Source organism: Pecten maximus, chromosome 19 (genome assembly GCF_902652985.1).
Source record: "Pecten maximus chromosome 19, xPecMax1.1, whole genome shotgun sequence".
Lineage (NCBI taxonomy): Eukaryota > Metazoa > Mollusca > Bivalvia > Pectinida > Pectinidae > Pecten > Pecten maximus.
The window spans coordinates 16026512-16047911 of NC_047033.1; the positions used below are offsets into that span (position 1 = coordinate 16026512).

A 21400-nucleotide genomic window follows, 5' to 3' on the forward strand; every position below is an offset into this window, starting at 1 on the left:
TATCATTATTTTTATTGAAGTTCATCAGATTTTAGATTTTAAGTAAGTCCATGATTTCATTATAAAAAATCTCTTATATATTTTTTCTGTATTAGGTTTTAGATATCATTACATCATATCTATTTATACAAAACGAAGATTTTATTTAAAACAGAAAGAAAACATATATTTACACAAGTTATTTTTGAAATAATGTCTTTGCGTGCGTTCGTTAAGATGTACATATACACATTAAGTCTGATGTTAAATTCCTGGAGAGTGCTAATTTAATTCTGCCATCTTTGACATAAGACATCTATTTTAGTTTGTAACTTTGCGAGCAGATAAATTGTGTTTACCTACCAATAACGTCCCATATCATATAATTAGTTTTGGGAGTTTTGATTTAGTAATGGCATTCCTAAAAAATAAAAAAAAGATGAGAGAGCTATTTTTACAATTGTTGTCGACTCATTTCTGTAGGTAAAAATCGAAATTAATGCAAAATTTAATAACAGTGGATACAAATTAATCCCAAATTACATCACGTATAGAAAGAGCTTTAAAATTAAATGCATGTACGAAAATAAATGAATAGATAAATAAAATGAAATATATTAATGAATGAATAAAGAAATGAATAAAAAAGATAATTTATAAACTTATAGTGTCGATACTAAATCCGAAAATCAAAATTAACAGAAATTGAAATGATTTTTATAAATGCCATTTAGAAATAAACATTTATCCTTTACTATCGGTGAAATCTATAAGAAAACGCGGCACATCTGACCTTTGAACTCGTAGCGATCGGTTCATGAAAATGACATATGACCTGTTGACCTTTTGACAGTCGTTCCAATGACATGTTCGGTATGCCCTGGAATCATTGTAATCAGAAGGGAAATTGACAACGATTGACGTATGGCGATCATTAGCAGGCGCGACGACGGGATCTGCCTCGTCTGAGAGAGATACATCCCCGCGTTCATGTAGCGGGGTCGGTTTGTCTGATGGCGATTACATCCGGGCAATTTACATCGAGTTGATACAGTACCGGTGGAAAAATATTATATTTTTTTCGTTCAATACATGTCGAATGTCAGCTAGGCCTACCGAACCAGGGACTGCTTTGACAGGGAATGTCTGTGATTACAACTTTTTTTAATACCACCAGACATTTACATTTCCTACTCTATTCATAGACAGAAACGTAACCAAAACCTTTAATTCTGTCCTACCATCACACACAAAATGACCTGTGGAGCTCATCACAGGTCCTTAACAACGAACTGAAGATGAATCTAAGTTATAAACTGCCTCCAACGTCGATATTCAAAAGTTCCACATTCAACATACACAATGTCATTATCGCGGGTGCTAAATGTGGTGTCAAGAAACCTATTGGTACCACATGTGGTGACATCACCACAGGAGATCAAACAGGTACCACATTATGGGAGATATAACGGTTACCATATGTGGTGATGGGATATCTAACGGTTACCATATGTGGTGATGATATATCTAACGGTTACCATATATGGTGATCTAACGGTTACCATATGTGGTGATGGAATATCTAACGGTTACCATATGTGGTGATCTAACGGTTACCATATGTGGTGATGAGAGATCTAACGGCTACCATATGTGGTGATGGAATATTTAACGGTTACCATATGTGGTGATCTAACGGTTACCATATGTGGTGATCTAACGGTTACCATATGTGGTGACATCACCACAGAAGATCAAACGGGTACCACATATGGTGATGGGATATCTTATGAATACCATATGTGGTGATCTAACAGTTACCGTATGTGGTGATCTAACGGTTACCATATGTGTTGTCGTGAGATCTAACGGCTACCATATGTGGTGATGGGAGATCTAACGGGTTCCACATGAGGTGATGGGAGATCTAACGGATGCCACATGCGGTGATGAGAGATCTAACGGGTGCCACATGCGTTGATAGGAGATATAACCGGTGTCACATGCATTGGTGGGAGATCTAACCGGTGCCACATACGGTGATGGGAGATCTAAAGGGTACCACGTGTGGTGACGGTAGTGACAAAATGAGGTGTACTTTAAACAAGAAATATCTTTAAAACAGATAAATGGCATAGTTTTAATTCTGGTGGTTATAATGTAAAACTGCTGGTGAAATAAATCAACGAACTAATGCGTTTCAGCACGAATAACAAAATTATATCAGTTTGAATCATGTTTGGTAATAATAAGACTGCATTTGAATCAGGAATGTAATTTTATTAATGTGTCATTTGAAAAGATACATCCACGTATTCAGCTTGCATTCAATCTTAACTTTAGTGAGGTAGCACTATAAATCGGCAAAAGTTCCGGCCTATCACAAGGAGACTTAACACAAACATACCGCAGCCTCCCAAAACACCATACGCACTCACCACACGCATGCATGTCGCACGCAGGGGAGGCCGTCCTTAAATGACATTAGCTGTTAATAGGACGTTAAACAAAATAAACCAAACCAAACCAAATCAATCTTAACTTTGTTTCGTTTTTAACTGCATATCTGCATTTTGAATTTAGCGCTACATTGACCAATCACATACTTCATTTTGACCAGTAATGCCCCGTTTTAGAAAAATCGCAAATAACAACTTACAAATTAAGATAGACATCTGAAAATGTATATTTATGTCAATAATATTTGGGCCTATTAAGTCCCATGATTCCTTAATTATTTTCTCTGCCGACAAATGGTTATAATCTGCCCAAAGTGAGTTGGCCAAGATGACCGAACTTGCCCCGCACTGGGGCTAGTTCGGCATCCACCGGGGCAAGTACGGCCCCTGCTCGAGAAGAAGGCTGTATACTAAACGTTAGTATACTTGTATTGCCAAATAGTTGTTTTAATTGACATGTCAGAGTCTAAGGGAGGGTAATGGGTCATCCCAAGCTCAATGCCTATGCTGTCGCGGGATAGCTAGATTCTGCCAGACGGCAGTATGCGTCTTTTGTGCCCTGTCCCTGCGGTTTGATTGTGGTTTATGAATTGGAAACTCGATATATCGCTTTATACCAAGTTGATCGACAATACACCAACCATTATTAAAATCGGCATATGAGGGTGTGGTTTGGTTGGGAATATAACCTCCCGGTCCTTTTGCATCCTCAGTATTAGCCCAATACCAAATTATCTCCTCCCCCGGTTCCCTCATTCCTCTCTCCGGATTCCGGCCCCTCCCCATGACTCCCGACAATCCTGTCCCGACCCTTTTATTCTCAACTCCCGCCCATCAAGTCCAGGCATCCGCCCCTTTATCATATTAAGTTTTGAAGTTTCGTTCTAATTAATTATTCATTATACATCCTGATTTTTCGGGCTGTTTTGGAAACTACTATTGCTCAATATTTCATTTTGTGGAACCTAGTTGTAGATTGAATGACCTCAACACATGTATGTATAACTCTATAATAATAATTTAATTCAAAATACAATTCATAAATTCATTCTAATCTATATCAGAATCACAGTTATGGCATGTGTAAAATAGCATGCCCCTTGTGTCCGCACATTCCTCATGTGACCACATTTTACAAATCGTGCACTCGATCCATTTCTCATTTGGCCTACTGTTGGCCCATGTCTCTAGACAAACTAAACAAAAACATTCATCTTCACTTTCGGATTGTTCGTCTCGGATTGCTGGAGATTTCCTTTTTGAAGTTTTTCTGGTTTTGTTTAACTGTTGTATTGGTTTGTGGGATGTTTTGCGTGATTTGGTTTTTGTATTACTTGTCTTCTGTTTCGATTTACGGTTGTTTTGCTCCTGTCGTAAAGCTTCTTTTTCTGGTGTATCGGTAAGTATACATGTCTTTCTACGCTTTTTGATTCCCAATGTCTTGCGAGAGGGTGCCTTTGGGTGGGGTTTTACTAGATCAGGGGAAAACTTCTTTTTCTTTGAAATGGGCGAACAGGTATACATCAACTTACGACGTGAGCTGCTTGCTATACTTTCTTCCTGTGTATTACAACTAAAACCACTGGCGTTGATGGATGTCGAGTTATCTTCTATTGGATCATGGAAGCTGTTGCTGATTTGTGATACCATTTCACAATCAGTTGAGGTTTCCGATACTTTGTAAACAGCACCACTGTAATGCGCGTTAGAGCCAGAGCCTTGCAGTATCAAATGTATAGTGCGTTGAGGTTCTACTCCAAGCCTGCAAGGGAGCAACTCCAGTTTACTTATCACACCATTCATCTCTCGAATAACAATTACTTTCATGATCATTGCATTGCATAGAGCACTAAGGAAAAGGTCACAAATGTTATTGTTATATTGTTTTTCTTGTATGTACCTCTGGATTGCAACCAATATGTCCACGTCGCCCGTTACTGCGAATTCTCTATAGAATGACTGGTGCGTGTGAATTTCAGCTGATAGACTCTTTTTCAAATCCTCATCTGTAAAAATCTCATCTCCAGCAGCATACAAGGATGAACTAACGGCATAAAGGAGGCAATGTCCGTCACCGCTTACGGATATGGATGAAATATTCTGTTCTTGAAGATAGCAATTCATGTTAGTATCTCTGTCAATTTGGGTGTCATCTACTAGTACTTGTTCCGAATCTATATCTCTGTTACTGGTAGTGGACGTGTCTAAAACTTGTTCTACTGGGGCAACCGCGGGCTTTACTGGTCCCGATTCTAATGGTCTGTCCGTCACGGCTGATGGCATGAAGTCTTCTTCTGTGAAAACTTCTGTGTTTAATGGGAAAATCCCAGCCTTTTGGAAACCACTACAAATGTTGGACATAGTTAGTGCCTCCTTCCATGGGTTACATAAAATGCCTGCAATATCATATATAGATATTGGCTTCCCTGGATTGTTACGAAGCCAGTTACTTTGCGACACCGACAGTTTTCTTTTCAGTGGTCCGAAGACCGACAGGTCCAGTGGCTGCAAGCGATGCGAACAGTGCGGTGGAAATGATAACATAACAATCCCGTTCTCCTTGGCGTAATCAAGAGCGTCTATGGAGAGATGAGAGACATGATTATCAAGCAAAATGATAACTGGATTATTCACGGTTGGTTTGACATGTTGAACAAAGTGCTGCAGAAAGAGAAGAAAGTTATCAGCTGTCATCCAACCAGATGGATGGGCCGTTCCCTTGGAACCCGCTGGTGCTCCAATTAGAAAATGGTCTCTGTAGTTAACACGAGGATAAATAAGGAACGGTGGAATTGCTTTCCCGCCTGCGGATACACCAGCACACAGCGTGACTAGTTGTCCCCTCTCAGCTGATGTTAGAGATCCTATTTGCTTAACACCAGTACCTGCTACAACCTTTTTTGGTTTTACCACTGTCACCACTCCAGTTTCATCGACATTCCAAATGTCACATGCCTCAAACATATGTCTCTCCGTCACTTCCGTCAGTTTGGTAAAGTATTCAGATACATTTGTTTTGTTAAAGGCTGTCGCTCTAGCGATGCTTGTTGCTTCTGGGGTCCTGAGTGAAAGTTCCGAATGACGTTTTAAAAACGAAGAGAACCAATCGGCACCCGCTATTTCCTTTTCCGACCACGATGCTGGCATTTTGATGTTAAATTGCTTGCCGCATTCATATGCTAAAAGTCTTACTTCACGTGGACACAGTCCAAAGTAAATGGTCGACGCGTGCTTTAAGTACACAACAAGTGCAGTTTCATCTCCATCTGAGAAAACTTGTCTAGGCCTTTGGTATCCGAAACGCATATTCGAAATTGATCTTTCTGATTCGGGCATCTTGTTTAGTTTTTTCACATTATCTTGTAGCGTTGAACGAGGTACGCCAAACAACTGACTTGTTTTCTTGTATCCATCGATAGTATTCTTGTAATGAGCTAGCGCTCTTTGCAACACATCTGTTGATACTCTGTCCCCTCTTTTCTTTTTGTACGTACGTACCATGTTGTAATTCTAAAATAAACATGAAAAAACTTGCATAAGGTTTGGAAAGTATCAAATTATGGTGACTGATATCGGACATTTCGCAATGTCGATAAATCGCTCAGAAGAGTGCGACATAACGCACGACAGATATTGCGACAGTATGAGAAAACGGGCGACAATGCGAAAGAAATGTATTGTTGCTATCTCGCCCGTTTTGTCGCACTGTCGCTCTCACTCTCAGTCTGTCATGCGTTTTGTCGCACTATATATCGTGCATTTTGTCGCCGGTTTTGTCGTTATATCGCCCATGAAAGTGCGCCAAAACCGGCGATATAGCGACAGTGACACTCTCGCCCGTTTTGTCGTACTGTCTGACGTGCGTAGGCCTATAATGTCGCACTGTGACGTGTCGCTCTGTCGTGCGTTTGTTTTAGCAATGTCTTGGACGAGATAGCGACCGTTCAAACTGTCCGATATCAGCCATGCAACATATCAAATAAACAAACAATTCTGTCATATACCTCACAACGGCATTTTCCGTCCAGAATGCCCCGATAAAAATAATTGCAGCTAATTATTGTTCGTTGTCCGCAAGTTACAGCTGTGTGGGGCACGTTCGGCCTTGTATGGGGCAAGTTCGGCCCAGGCCGAACGTGCCCCTACTCTCAGGGCCGGACATGCCCCCAGCAGTTTTTCCGAACACTTCGCTTTGCACCTTATTTAATGGTACATGGGATGAAGTAAACATAGTGTAATAGCAAAGCCCAGTATCTTACCTTCATATTTCATATTTAAGTTCGTCCGAATTTCTTACGGTTCTCGGGAAAATAAAAACTGAAAATAATGTTGAAAATTTACTCACCAGGCTTAAAAATAAACATTCGCCACCAAAACGCCCAAAAACTTCACACTGCGGCCATCGTTGTACTGACGTAAACAGCGTCGTCATAAGTCACGTCATAGTATAAATGACGTCTCTTTATTCTTAATTACGCGCGAGATATAGCAATTAGCCGAACATGCCCCGAGGCCGGACTAGCCCCGGTCTCCCCTACCGGGGCCAAAAGAATATTATACGGCTATGCCGAAAAAGATCGTTTAACAGAAACATATTGAAATATACCAGTGTCACCAGGAAATATATCTACGAAACATTAATGAAAAGTACAGAGTTAAAGTTCCTGGCCTGGGCGGTCAAGGCCAGTCATCGGGGCAGGAATTGTTTACAAATCGATGAAATCAGCGTACAATTTTAAGTAAGCTATGGGTATCTCTTGTGACAAGATTTGTTTAAATATACAAACGCCCCAGGTAACAGCAGCCAACATTTTCATAATTCAGTACCAATTTGGAAATCTCCACCGGCATGTTTGCACGTGGTTCGAAATTTGCAAGCTTCAGAAAAGTACAATTGACCTTTTTTGTCACTTAAACACCTTACAAACATAACCATTTAAGTTTTTTTTCTTCTTAGTGGACTCATTCTATTTATTTTAGATATTGATAATAAAGTTTGATTTATGATTACGTCTAAAATTTGGATCAAAATCGGGAACCTCCCTTCAAAAAAAAGCCATCGCTTGTTAATACTTACAGATGTTATACGGACGAAAAAAACATTTGGTTAAACTGTGTTGATATTAAGAATTATGATGTTTTGGTGGAATACTTAAATTTGTTTTAATCTTCATGTAAAAACTTTTATCGGTGCATATATACGTTTTAAACCGTTGACTATTGAATGACATGTATTTTGTAAGTCTCAAAACGCAATCATACATATTAGAATATCTATTTTTTGTCTTTGGTGCATGATGTTATAATTCATATTCTATAAAATTTTGGTTTTGAACAACAAAAATGATTCTTCCGTCTGAAGTAATTAATATTAACTACTGATTGGTTGATGATAAAACTAAACTCTATTGTTAACGGAATCCGGCGGGAGACTATTTCCTACGAGTGACTGATATTCGTCCTGAAATATTTCGTTTGAAATCAAATGGACTCGATGTACATAAAATTGGAGACTCTCGCGACTAAAGTATCAATTATGCATGTCCCATCGCAATAAATGCAGAAAGGGAACACGATCTGTACCTTAGGAGAAAACCAGCAATCTTTCGGACATTCCCATGGCTACACTGTTACCTTTAAGTAATTGAATCTAAAATCATTTAAGTTGTTAAAGGTGCCCCAGTAAAATGATGGGAAAATTTGGTTTACATAGCTAACAATTTTGCTACATACCTTTCGTCGTCCAATTCGACGAAAGATCAAAAGATTTTAGCGTTACTCCAGATAATTGGTTCAAATTAGAAGCCATTTTCCTTCTTTCAGCTTTCACTTGGCGATGTAATACCGTTAATTTTAGTCACAATGACCTCCACACAGCACACGTTAGATTCCTAAGGAAATACTGACAAGGGCATCTGAAGGTCATCCCTAATACAGAAGTACCAATACACCAGCAATGTACTTCTATCGACACAATAGCATACTTAGACAGCTCTACACATTTAGATCCTTTTCGAAGCAAACAATAAGAAGAATGTTATTTATCAATTATCAGTTTAAAATGTATTGCTTGTTTATTAGGAAATTTATTTATGATTTATTACAAAATTTGTCATAGTGACTAAATTCATTCCTAAGAGGGACTAACATCACAGCCGTCATTAGTCCAAAACCTTAACACCTACTTGGGATCAAAGTCTAAGAAATGACAATTTGATAACATCATCCTTTATCTTATTCGTCGCTTTTTGTATTTTCTTCTCTCTCTCTCTTATTTTCTCATTCCTTTTTAATTTCAGATTTGAACACATTCTGTCCTACAGTTACACCTTCCATGTTATTACCATAGAGGGACCAGCAGGAACCTTGTGGGACCGCCGAGACCCACAAAACACTACCACTAGTTACATTTTTTTCTTAAAATTATTAAGACAATTAAATCAAATACAATTTAGTCATTTTAAACACTTAAAACATTTTTAAGGCAGATTCGGTGCACTTTTAGAATGTTTCACTTTTAAGAATTTTTAACCATGATTTTAAAGACAGATTCGGTCACTTCAAGAATGTTTTACCATTCTAAGACAGATTCGGTCACTTCAAGAATGTTTTACCATTCTAAGACAGATTCGGTCACTTCAAGAATGTTTTACCATTCTAAGACAGATTCGGTCACTTCAAGAATGTTTTACCATTCTAAGACTGATTCGGTCACTTTTAAGATTTTTTTTACATTTTAAAGACAGATTCGGTCATTTTCAGAATTTTTAACATTTCAAAAACAGATTCGGTCACTTTCAGAATTTTTAAAATTTTTAAGACAGGTTCGATCACTTTAACATTTTTAAGACAATTCTTTCAAATACCAACTAAGTCACTTTAAGAAGTTTTTTTATGTTTAAACTTCAAACAACAATTAAATGCGACTGGCAGATTTGTTTACTGTTACTTTTCTAACGCATTTCATCCACGATGTCGTGTTGGTATTAAAAATGTAGGTACAGCACATGAACACATTAGAACGGACCAGGAATAATTAAGGACTGCGAATATCATTTTTATAACGATTTCATGACCGTGTGAAATGTATTGACAATGTATATAAACCGACTCGCAGACAGAATTCTGTGTTTTAAACGTCGTGGCAAAATATCGTCAAGTCATAGACGTGTTTATGACTGTGTTGTCTCTAGAAAGGTTATGTAATTATGTTTAGTTTGAGTTAAAGATAATCATCACTTTTGTCACGCGAGCGCGCGCTATCCAGGTACATCATGGTTTGTTTAGATAGGGTCAAAAACGAAGGGCAGCATTACATTGCAAAAAAATAGGCACGAAATCATTACAAATTATAGTTACATTGTTTCTTAAAATTGACAGAAATCTAAAATGTCTGATTTATTTAGTTTATTGGAATGCAAGAATGTATTGTGTTCGTGACAGCATTGTTATTTTATGGTACCATTGCAAACAATTTAAAAAGCGCCGGGACCAGCTAATTTTTTTTTAAAGAAAAGCAACAAATCACGTTTCTCAATCGACTTTTTAACATTTTCAAAATAAAGGGAAACTTTGTATACAATTAAATCCTTAGAATTATAAATCATTTCAAGCAGCATTCCATATTGCACTTGTAGAGTCTGCTTTCCAACATTATGTTCGGCTGGTACACTGGCAACACACTATCCTTTCACCTTGGCGGCCGGGGTTCGATTTCCCGATCGGACGTGAAAGGGTATGGGGTCACTTGCCTTGCCACGTACGTGGGTTTCCCCCAGTAAGACACGTTGACAAGTCGTGATAAATTTTGTCTATTCTTTCAGTACAATTATCATGCATAATAATTTCTTTAAATTAAAAAAAAATTATATAAATTTTTTTTGTATGTTTGGATGTTTTGGTAAATACACTATCATCGTTTGGTTAAGTTATTGATATAAATATTCAATTCCTGGATTTTATATTGATGTTTTACAAACAAATTCTTCAGAAAAGAGATGTACATGTATGATACAAGTTTTGTTGCACATATCCTCAACTATAACCATTTATCTTTGCCCTTACAGGTGTATACAAAATAAAAACAACAAACTCAGCAGGTAGAAATGTGCAGTAATTAGATTTTAACATGGTGGGGGTTAGATGTGTAATTTGCACGGGCAGACGAGTGACCTAAATAGTTAATTTTACAATACAACTGGAGTGGAATTTCAAACGTGAATTAAACTTCAGACACAGGTACCAATTGCCTTTCCGCACGCAGGTGTTCATTCACTGTGGTGAGCGTGTTTAGATGCTCGCGGTTGATCTTTTACATAAGTGAAACTTATTTGAAGAGATAAAACGAAAATATTTACATCAGATCAAATTGTGGTCCCCCACATATATGTAACAGATTTAATTCATTTCGTTCAGAATGACAAATTGCTGACTGGCCCATGTCCATGGATATAATTATAAATGATAGATCGGCTTAGTTACTTTATGTATGTTTATTTTTACAAATATATTCATCAAACTTCGATGATAGTATGCAGTTCTCATTTTTACGATATCTGAAATGGACAAGTCGAAACTTCTTAATTGATCTAATCTACCCAGCTGCGGTGTACTTAAATAGAAAGCGACAAAGAAAAGAAAACAATTCACGTCATGAAAATACAAATGTTAGAAATACGATATCAGGAGAAGAGTAGAGGGAAAGAGAAGGGAGTGTGAATGATAATGATAGAAATAATCTTCGCTCGTAAATCTCGTGAAATGATGACTATGAGAGTCTATACCCGATATGTTCGAGATAACATCAGGAGGCACGGCGTACCCCCGTCAAACGTAAGACCCCCATTTCAATTAGCCGGGATCTAAACCACCCGATTACAGTAACGGGTCGGACCAAGCGATTTGATACTTTGACTTTCGAGGGTCAAAGGGGGTCAATTTGCTATTTCTGAATGGCTTCTTGACAAATTCGACTTTAAAAAAAATATAAGCATGACATGTTTGAGAAGTTTGAAAGTACTGAATACCACTTTATTCTCGTTTTGCCTGGTATCACGGAACACTTAGACGGGTAGTTGATGGCAATCCTATAGTTTACCATGGAAAACTTCTAACGTGTAATTGTCCGGTTAGTAAAGGCATTAAAGGCCTGGTCATGCCAGTTGTACAGGCAAAATGCATGGAAATGCATGAAATAAACGAATTCGGGATACGACCTGGAAATCCAATACCCTCTTACGCCAGACTGCTATCCACTGAGCCGCCAGACCACGCAAACTTGGTACATGTAGCCGACTAAAGCAATATCAAGACCACAAATATCGCTAGAAAAAAATCGACAAAACAAACCATCAGTAAAATTATATTGATCAATCCAAATTATATAGGCCTAGCATAATACAGAATCTTCTAGACAGTGCCACAAACCGAAAACATTTGCGGGCAATTACGACAACGCGCACATTTTGTCACGCGACGAATTACCGATTTGCCCGATACTAACGCGATATCCCCTCGTGTGCCTCTATAGCGTATGTATCAGGTTTGAGGGGGAGGAAGGGAGGGGGGAGGAAGTGGGAGAGGGGGGGGGGGGGGGGGGGGTATCGGTTTCAACTCGTTTTGTTACTTCACTAACTAATTATCAGGCGACACTTCCTCGTGATTTAAATCGTCTTTTGATTTGTGAGTTCATGTAGAAAATGTGAAAAACCTGATACGATCGTCAACAGTATAGGCTATATCGTTAAACGGTTACGGTAACTGTTCAAGATGGATTGTGGTATTTTGCTTGCGCGAGTTAAAACCCAGCAATTTGTCCATTTAGACGACCACTCTGTTTCAAGTGTACAATCTGTATCAGAAGCATTAATCAACCACACATAGAAAATATCCTGCACCAACGGATGTTTTTACATAAATGTAGGACTATATTGTCCGTTTTTCTCGCGGATTAATTTCCGTTTTGATATTTACACCCGGAAATAAACATACAATCCATACGTTCGTCATTACTGAAATTCTTATCTTATTTCGTCTCCTGTATTAACCCATCACGTGTTTGTTTTCATCTTCAGTATATTTTCATCGTTAAGAGGTAAGTCGAATTCCATTTCATATGTACAATTATGCCAAAATGGGTTGGGTTGGTGATGATGAATAATTTGCTTGGTCTGTAGATGATTTTTGAAAAGCATCACGTGCTCTTGTTTATCTATGTTTACTAATGGATGTTTATTATTTACGTTGTGTAAGGTTGCATACCAAAGTCAACAAAGACTTACTTTTACAAACAATTATACTTAAGCGCTCTTATTACTGAAAAGAAAACGACAGTCTGAGTCTTCAGTAACGAATATTTAAAGACAAATTTAATAATTGATTGTATGTTTTGCTATATTTTTATACATTTTGTAACAGACTGTCGTAATTTGCTGATAAATCGTCTACACCATAGACGTAAATTACCGGGGAAAGCCGATACTAAAGTAGCAAGAATTGATTGTTAATAGACTCTATTACGTACATGTCACGTGTAATTGACAGACTGAGCGGTGACAGAAAATTTAAACGATCTGACCGTTGGTCAATTGACCACTAGATCCCAGCGATCTAGACAGATTAACGGTCATTATACACCGACTTAACATTATTAAAGCTCAATAAAATTATGTAATTGATTGCGCCATAACGAGAACTGATAATGACCCGTTGACATGCGCAGCATGATCTCTGTGATAAGTATCTATATCCGGTGTCAAAGACTGGTTAACTTTATTAAACCCATCTCGGTCTGTACTATAGAATACAAATCGTAGCTAAATACACCAATATCAGACCTAGTTCGTGTCTTTCATGGTTGATATTACTTTTTTTTCTTTCTACAGCTTAATGATTTAATTATCCAATAAATATTCGTGTAAGAAATTGAAGAGAAAATTGAAATGTACATTTCATTCCAATCTCCCTGTTTGGCAAATTTCATATTAAGAGACACGTAACCAATATGGACAAAGAATCTGAAATCACGTGAACTATTTTAAACAGGTTTATATTTGAAAAGGAAAAAAAACCTCATTAAAATAGGTCTTTAGGTTATAAATCTAACCAAACTTAAACATGCAGACCCTAGTCTTCGTATAAAACGTCTACGATAATCGTTATGGCGCCACCTGGAGTCCTACCTGTGTGCTAATTGTCGAGACGCCACCTGGCGGACAAATAAAAAAAATGACGGGTTTCCGGAATGTCGTGAATGTATGGAGATGGCGACAGATGAATTCGAACGAGTTAGCGAATTATAGTTTAGCCTTTTGGCACACAGGTAAAGCCTGATCTTTATCTTACGTGCTCCATCTAATCTACAGGTATATCGAGGTAGGCAAGATTCTTATCGACAAATCAGGCGACGTATCCTACTGAGCCATGTCACGGTCCAGTGAGCGCGGACAATTTTTGAACGGACACGTTACTTATCTTTGGAAATAAGCATGTTGACAGTATTTTTTCCATTCGCATTTCCGCGTGTATATACGTCTAGTCGGCAGACGTACGTCTTTGTTAACAGATTACAGTAACAGATTATAGCGGGGATACAAATCATCGCCCTGTGTAATGTAGACAAATCTAAAGTACGTGTATGTTTCCGTATATAAACCTTCGTTTTAATACTTTCTACAAATTGTCAAATAAATATACAGCGTAACCGTGTATTTTATGAATGGCAAAGACGATGTTATAAATCTTAAGTTATATATCATTTTGTAAAAGTACATGTATCCTCCCACGGACTGTGTACATAAATGCACGTACATGTAAAATTAATCTCAATAGCACAACGAAGTATAAATGTGTGTGTTATTTTTTTTATCTTATCTTTTATCGAAAAAAAATCACCATTATATTACCAATATGTGTGTTTATGTTACCAATAGAAGACTTGTGTGTATTTTTTTCTGTTGTTGTTTTTTTCATTATTATTATTTTATTCATTTATTTATTTTTTTATTAATTTATTAATTTCATTTCTCATTAAGAAACCTAAACCAGATGATATGTTTTGCGGTTAGGGAAAATGCCAATGTTTCTTGTTTTGTGAGTAGAAAAACAAGATCAATATTGCGCATTCTGCCTACCCCCAGTAATCTATTACACCTCCCGAACCTCCAGAACCCATGTTTTATCGGCATATCCCTGTCCTCTACGATGGTGTTCAGACCACGAGATTCACAATCTACCAAAATTTAATAAAAAAAAAAATTGTACATGACTATCCTTTTGCCAAAGAACCCCCTGGTTAGTCAAACGTTGAATAGTGACAAGACAATTCGACAGCTCTTCAAAATTTCTCCGATACGACATCGCGGTAATGCTATAAAGAAAATCACATTTCATTTACAACTGCTGTGAGTATATATTTTATGTATTGGAACTCTGGTCGAACTTATCTTCCTGTCTTCACACCTGAACTCCAGTGTCGTGTGACTAAACCTGACATTCCTAACGCCTGATGGTAATTTAATGTGGTAACGTGGTATGAATTATCTATTTGAATAATCTCTTATAAGTATTTTAACTTACGTATTACCCATTCTGTGAGGTATTTTAACACGAAAAAAACCCGTATTGAGTATCTTAATATCAACTAGTTAAATAATACGATAGACAGTTTTATATACCTTAAGGTCGATTTTAAGTTCAAACAGACAGTTGAAGAATTTCTTCGTACGATTGTTTAGACCAATTTCATACTCGTAAATAATCTGATCAGACTGATTTTCAAGCATTCGAAGACACTCAGCGGCAGTTTTGTTTGAAGTTACGACGGGAATGGAGAACATTCAAATAGGTAAATTGTATTTCTAGATTCAAACAGATATATCCTATATATATATATCATTAATTCCATAAACTTTAATCTTACACTGAGGTAGGTCTTATTCTGAATCTGTAATATATATATATATATGATGATAGTTATATCTCAAATCTACAGGCTAGAAGTTAGAAATGCAGTTGATTACGTGGAACCCAGATTTTGATTTACGTTTATTTTATGTTGTATGACTTACGTGGGCTTAATGTGGGTTTACCTTACCCAGAAACAAATCTCGGTGTTGTCAAACGTTGACATACCTAGCACTGTATATCTAGCGTATACCTAATGTTTGTAGCCGCCACAGTTGTTGATGGTCACGAGACATGTGTCTCGTCGCTCTCCTGTCCGCGATAAGACACAAAGCGACAAACTGAATAAACAAAAATACGAAATCCCGCAAAAAAAGATGAAATCCCACATTAATAAGCCGCTGAAGTTGCCCTGTTATGGCGACACATAACAATTGTAAATATAGGAATTTCTCATTTTAAAATGTTTTATAGATAACGTGCATCACCTAATAAGCCCAGTCGACCTATCGATTATTAGAATTAAAATTATAAATCTTAGTTGCAAGTTTTGGTTCATAAACTCAGATATCAGTGTAAATGTGTAAACTGAACACCGGTCGCGTCCGTGAAAGAGGTGCACTATCCACTACGCCACCAGACCAGACCAACTTCTTAACACAGATTCCGAATGAGATGTTTGTTACTGATATTTTGTGAACTTTTGAATAAATATACTGTTTAAACTATCTCGGATTCATCTGTAGATGTACAGTATTTCTCTACAGAATTGGTAGAATACTCCCTAAAGTGAGAGTAAGATCGTAATATCAACCAACCGCGAATAGATCTCCTCCTGTGTGAAGACAGTTCCTGTGAATTATACTTTGAAGAATAAAATTTTTTTAAACCTTAAAATAACAGGTATGTTAAATGTAAAGTTTACATTACAGTTTTAATCACCATCATAGTAAATTCTCTCGATGTCGTTAATAGGTTTAAATCAAATACATATACATCATACTTAGATATGATTAAAAACCGCAATACAGAAACACAAATTAATCGGAATTAGCATATCGACCGTTACATCAAGGTTGTACAACTCGGTGTAGACAAGATGTCGCTAATATATACGTTTCCGCCATATCAGACAAGTTCACACACAAACACACACACACATAAATGTATATAAACCGATTGGGGTTCACCAAGGACTCGTTATGACTCCAGATCAATTTATATAAGCAAAACCTTGTCCAAAATGAGCACTTATGATCTTTTTGTTCATAAACAAGACTTATCAATTAAGAAAAAAATGACATCTTTTATAACATTTATGTATGATATACGGTTCTGTGTATCGGTTTTTTTTATAATAAATAGTAATTATCAGTCAAATTGATCAGTAAAAAAGGAGCAATGCGCTCAGATAGGAGACTACATTTGATGATAAAGTTAATTGATTAAAGACATGAAGGATTTTGAAACTAATTGACAAATTGGAAGAAATTAATTTCAAAATGTCGTCTTTGTAAATAATTTATTTGCCCGTCTTTTTCCAGACGGCTGCCTTATTTCTCGATAGACGTCGCCATTCCTGAGAGCCAATATTCCAGTTATGGCCGTTAAGTTAAACTTTCTCATTCCCTTTCGCTGGAAGATTACATATCTATATTAGTCAAGCTTATTTTGCGGGTGGTTTGAAAATGGGGGCAAATAAGAACTATTAGATGTAACATTTTAAAGTACAAACGTGTTTGTCTTACCTTGCAAGAGTATGTGATACATGGATCAGATTTATCCGTCCATATAGAATTACTTCCGTAATATTCTCCATCCACGGTGCAACCTTTACATACTTCGCAACACTTCCGGTGACCGCTTAGGAGATAATCATACAAGATCATATAGCAGCCTTCCAAACTCTGACATTTCTCACGTCTACATTCAACGGCCCCCTCCTGAAAAAAAACACGAATATAACTTAATCAACATGTAGTAAATGGAGTTAATTGTATTCAATTAAGGTACACTTTGATAAAACAAAGTGTTTATTATTGATTATTTCACTTATTCATTTACAATGGATTCATTCATTCATTCATTCATTTACAATTCATTCGTTCATTCATTCGTTTACAATTCATTCATTCATTTACAATATAATCATTCATTCATTCATTCATTCATTCATTTACAATGGAGTCATTCATTCATTTACAATTCATTCCTTCATTTACAATTCATTCATTCATTCCTTCATTTACAATTCCTTCATTTACAATTCATTCATTTACAATTCATTCATTTACAATTCATTCATTCATTCATTCATTCATTTACAATAGATTCTTTCATTCATTTACAATAGATTCATTCATTCATTCATTCATTTACAATAGATTCATTCATTCATTCATTCATTCATTTACAATGGATTCATTCATTTACAATTCATTCATTCATTTACAATTCATTCATTCATTTACAATGGATTCATTCATTTACAATTCATTCATTCATTTACAATTCATTCATTCATTTACAATTCATTCATTCATTCATTTACAATTCATTCATTTACAATTCATTCATTCATTCATTCATTTAGAATGGATTTATTCATTCATTTACAATGGATTCATTCATTCATTCATTTACAATATTCGCTCGTCCAATGATTCCAAACTTCACTTTTCGATCCATCTATCAAAAATCCGTTCTATTAATCCAAACCCATACAATTTACGCATTTCAAAATTTCCGACCTACATTAAACCATAAAAAATTCTAAAGCTAACTTTCCAACATCTGCAGTACATGAACTCCCAGCATGCATCGGTATCCTTCCGCCATTAAACAGCTCTGAGAGCGCAGCTGCTCAGTAGGGGGTAAGATGCGATAACCAATCTGGGTTTATAATCTACACTATGTGCACTGATCATTCTTAAGGTTATAAATTGTAGATTTCTTTTACGTTTCTACTTTTACAAAAGATAATTCTTATCAAAAATTTTCAACATGGTACGTTTCGTATATGTTTGTTCGTCAGACCATTCGTACACCTGGAGGAATACATTTCAGATTAAATATATGTTAGTAATGATGGTGTGAAATAATATCGTTATTATTAAAGATTTCGTTTCGTAAACGTTATGATTTGTTGCCTTTATAACTGAACTTTCCGCAATGTGTTTTATAAAACACTTGGAAAAGAATAGTTCTTATTTTGCTGTTGCCGATAAGCTACATTTGTACAGATACCGTTCGGCAACTGATCTTATTTTGTAGGCGGTGTTGAAATATTGCAGAAAGAAAAGTATCTAGACGAGTGTGTCTTCAATCATAAAAATATCTATAGCAACAATATCATAGTATTATATACATTGCACAGGAACCTGCTATCGGGAATTTCGTGATAAAATGACGAACATGCTTTCTGGAATTCGCCTTACGGAAGGCAGATTAGAATATTTCAGTCTTATTGAAATGTACATGTGTTAGCACAAACTTTCTTTCTGGAATTTTGATGCTGTTGAAAATGTCGCTTAATTGTATAATTTGATGTAATCAAACAGTATGAATATTTGGGGCGTATTATCATGTATTTTCAAATCTCTAAAATATAGACGAGCATGTGAATACGTCATTTTCACGAATAGTATGTTTTGTCATGGCAAAAATGGGCAAATCCCACCACTGGCACCAAAAGATCAATGGCATCTTCAACATCGTAATACATTTACAATATTGCTGTCGAACAGCGTTGCATGTAGCAATGTATGTACATTATAGGCGATAGAAGTTATATCGTAGTAGAAGCACTTTTCTCAAGCAAACCGCGAGGAACGTTAATTGATCGAGGCCAGCGGGTACTGACATTGGATTAGAAAAACAGATGTTTTAGGTCTCGTTTCGAATCTAGAGGCGTTATTATGTAATCTGCAAATACAAGTGCCGGTAATAAAATGCGGAAAAAAGTTGATGACGTTTTAAGCAGGACATAGTATCAGGTAGAGCCGAGCACAATGATGCAAGTCATTTCGGCGATAGTGTCTATGATCTATTATACAGTTAACGTTTAAATTTCATGTTTTTAATTTCAATTTTAATTTCCGACAGCTACGAGCGTCACAGGTGCAAAAATGGCGTAAATCTAATTAAAGGTGATTCATTATAGCTAAGTATTTAAAATATAATTGCTGTGTAGCTGCCATCTTTCATCGAATTACAAGCCGCTATTAATTCGTGCGATCCTTGCCTGCGAAGCATCAAGGGATGTAAATAGCGGGAAAAAACACCAGATATAATTTGTAGAGTGTATAGACGTTAACACGTCCATGCCATCTTGCAGATATCATCACTCTATTCAATTCGAAAGCAGATTTTAATTCAAATAAAATTTTCTTTCAATAGTCAGATTTTCATCATCTTACAGTGAAATTTTATTAAAAAATGATCTATCAATATGAAAATTGAGTTTTTCATTTTTCAAGTTTCAGATAATTTTACAGCGTTATGGTACAGCTATGTGTTACTGCGAAAGGTTAGCATGACGACTTTATTTATTTTTGATTCCGAAATTATTTAAAGATGCTAAAGCAGATTTAATTCTGAGCATTTCTAGAATGACATAAACCATAATTATTTCTCTTTATCCCAGTCTGTTTTTAATGTGAATAATTAGTTGCCTGTTGGATTTCTCTGACTGATCATTGGCTAAGATATTCTAACATATACCTGTCAGTGAGATGTCTCTAATACTCTGTCCGTATGTTCCACATGAGTTTCGGCTCTCGTTTCAATTACCGTCTCCCTTCTCAAATGGGTTATTTATTAACAAACAGCATTGGAGATTTTCTCCTTCTCAATTTTATAATGGGAAAACAGTTTTTAAACATAATTACTTGTTATAAATAAAACAGTCTGAGTTTTATGGATGTACTACTTCATATTACACAAAATACCTGCCATTTAATTGGTATTTAACAAATATTTACCACCCATTTATTTGTTAAATGTCGCCGTCTTTAAAAATAAGAATATATAATATTATCGCATGACATCTAACCTTAAAGGAATCGAAATTCTAATCTTTTTAAAAAGAAACAAAAAGATTCTTAGCATAGCAGCAAATTTCGACAGGTGACCCTAACGCAGTAAATCACGAACCTCGGCCGGAGACGTGAGGTTACGGACTGGAGCCAGACCCCAAGTTTTCAATGTTTAAACAACTTCATAAACACTTAAAATAATTTCAAAACATCCTCTTTTCCCAAATTTTTGAATTATTGATTATTTTTTGGATATTTTTGTTTTCGATGAGAAATTTTGAATTATATATTCAATGTTTATTGATGGTGTTTACTATAGTATATTTGACGAACGGGTTTATTTATTGCTCGTTAAGCTAAATAATCTTTTAAAAAGTGGGCCCTGAAGTTTTTGTCTGGTAAACCTGTCTCCAACCTTAGGCGTAAGTTGTATAAAATCGCACTCAAGTGCTAGTTCAAAAACTATTCGGCGAGCAACAGTAAACACTTCCGTCGACTGTCTGGCCGGCTGCCATTCATTCATGATAATAAGGGTAGTCAATTTCGCTCGCGATTATACACGCGGTAGATTACGAGAGAAATTAGCATCATCTGTGTGTGAGCCTCTATTAAAGATACACGTGTTCCCTTAATTATTCGGTAGTTTTAACGGACTTGAGCAAAGCTAATAATGCGAGTTAAAGCTGGACTGTACTGTTATGATATCTAAACAATAACAAAATAATATAGAAAAGCATGGCGGACTGACCGGACACGGGTCTACCTAGTGATAGTCTGGCCATGTATCCACCGAGACGGTTCGTTTACAAAATAACGATAATGTTTATAAAATGGATTCATGATTGCTTTTGCTATCATAAGTACAAAATTTAATATAACTAATTCTGAAGCGTATCGGAATTTATGATCTAGACAATAGATAATCAATAATCACCATCGACGATTTACGGTTACTCAATACATGTGTTTATTTTTTACAAATCACGTGAATGTCATTGAAGGTACGTTCACGAAACAAAATAA

At 36.2% G+C, this 21400-nt stretch overlaps 1 protein-coding gene across 1 annotated transcript in view; it reads right to left on the reverse strand.

Annotated features, from left to right (window-relative positions):
• The window catches only part of LOC117317576 (BMP-binding endothelial regulator protein-like), a 94400-nt gene that overhangs the window by 34815 nt on the left and 38185 nt on the right, over positions 1-21400 (reverse strand). The window contains 1 exon segment of the mRNA XM_033872413.1: positions 17090-17284. Within this exon segment, the coding sequence (XP_033728304.1) occupies positions 17090-17284 (195 nt within the window).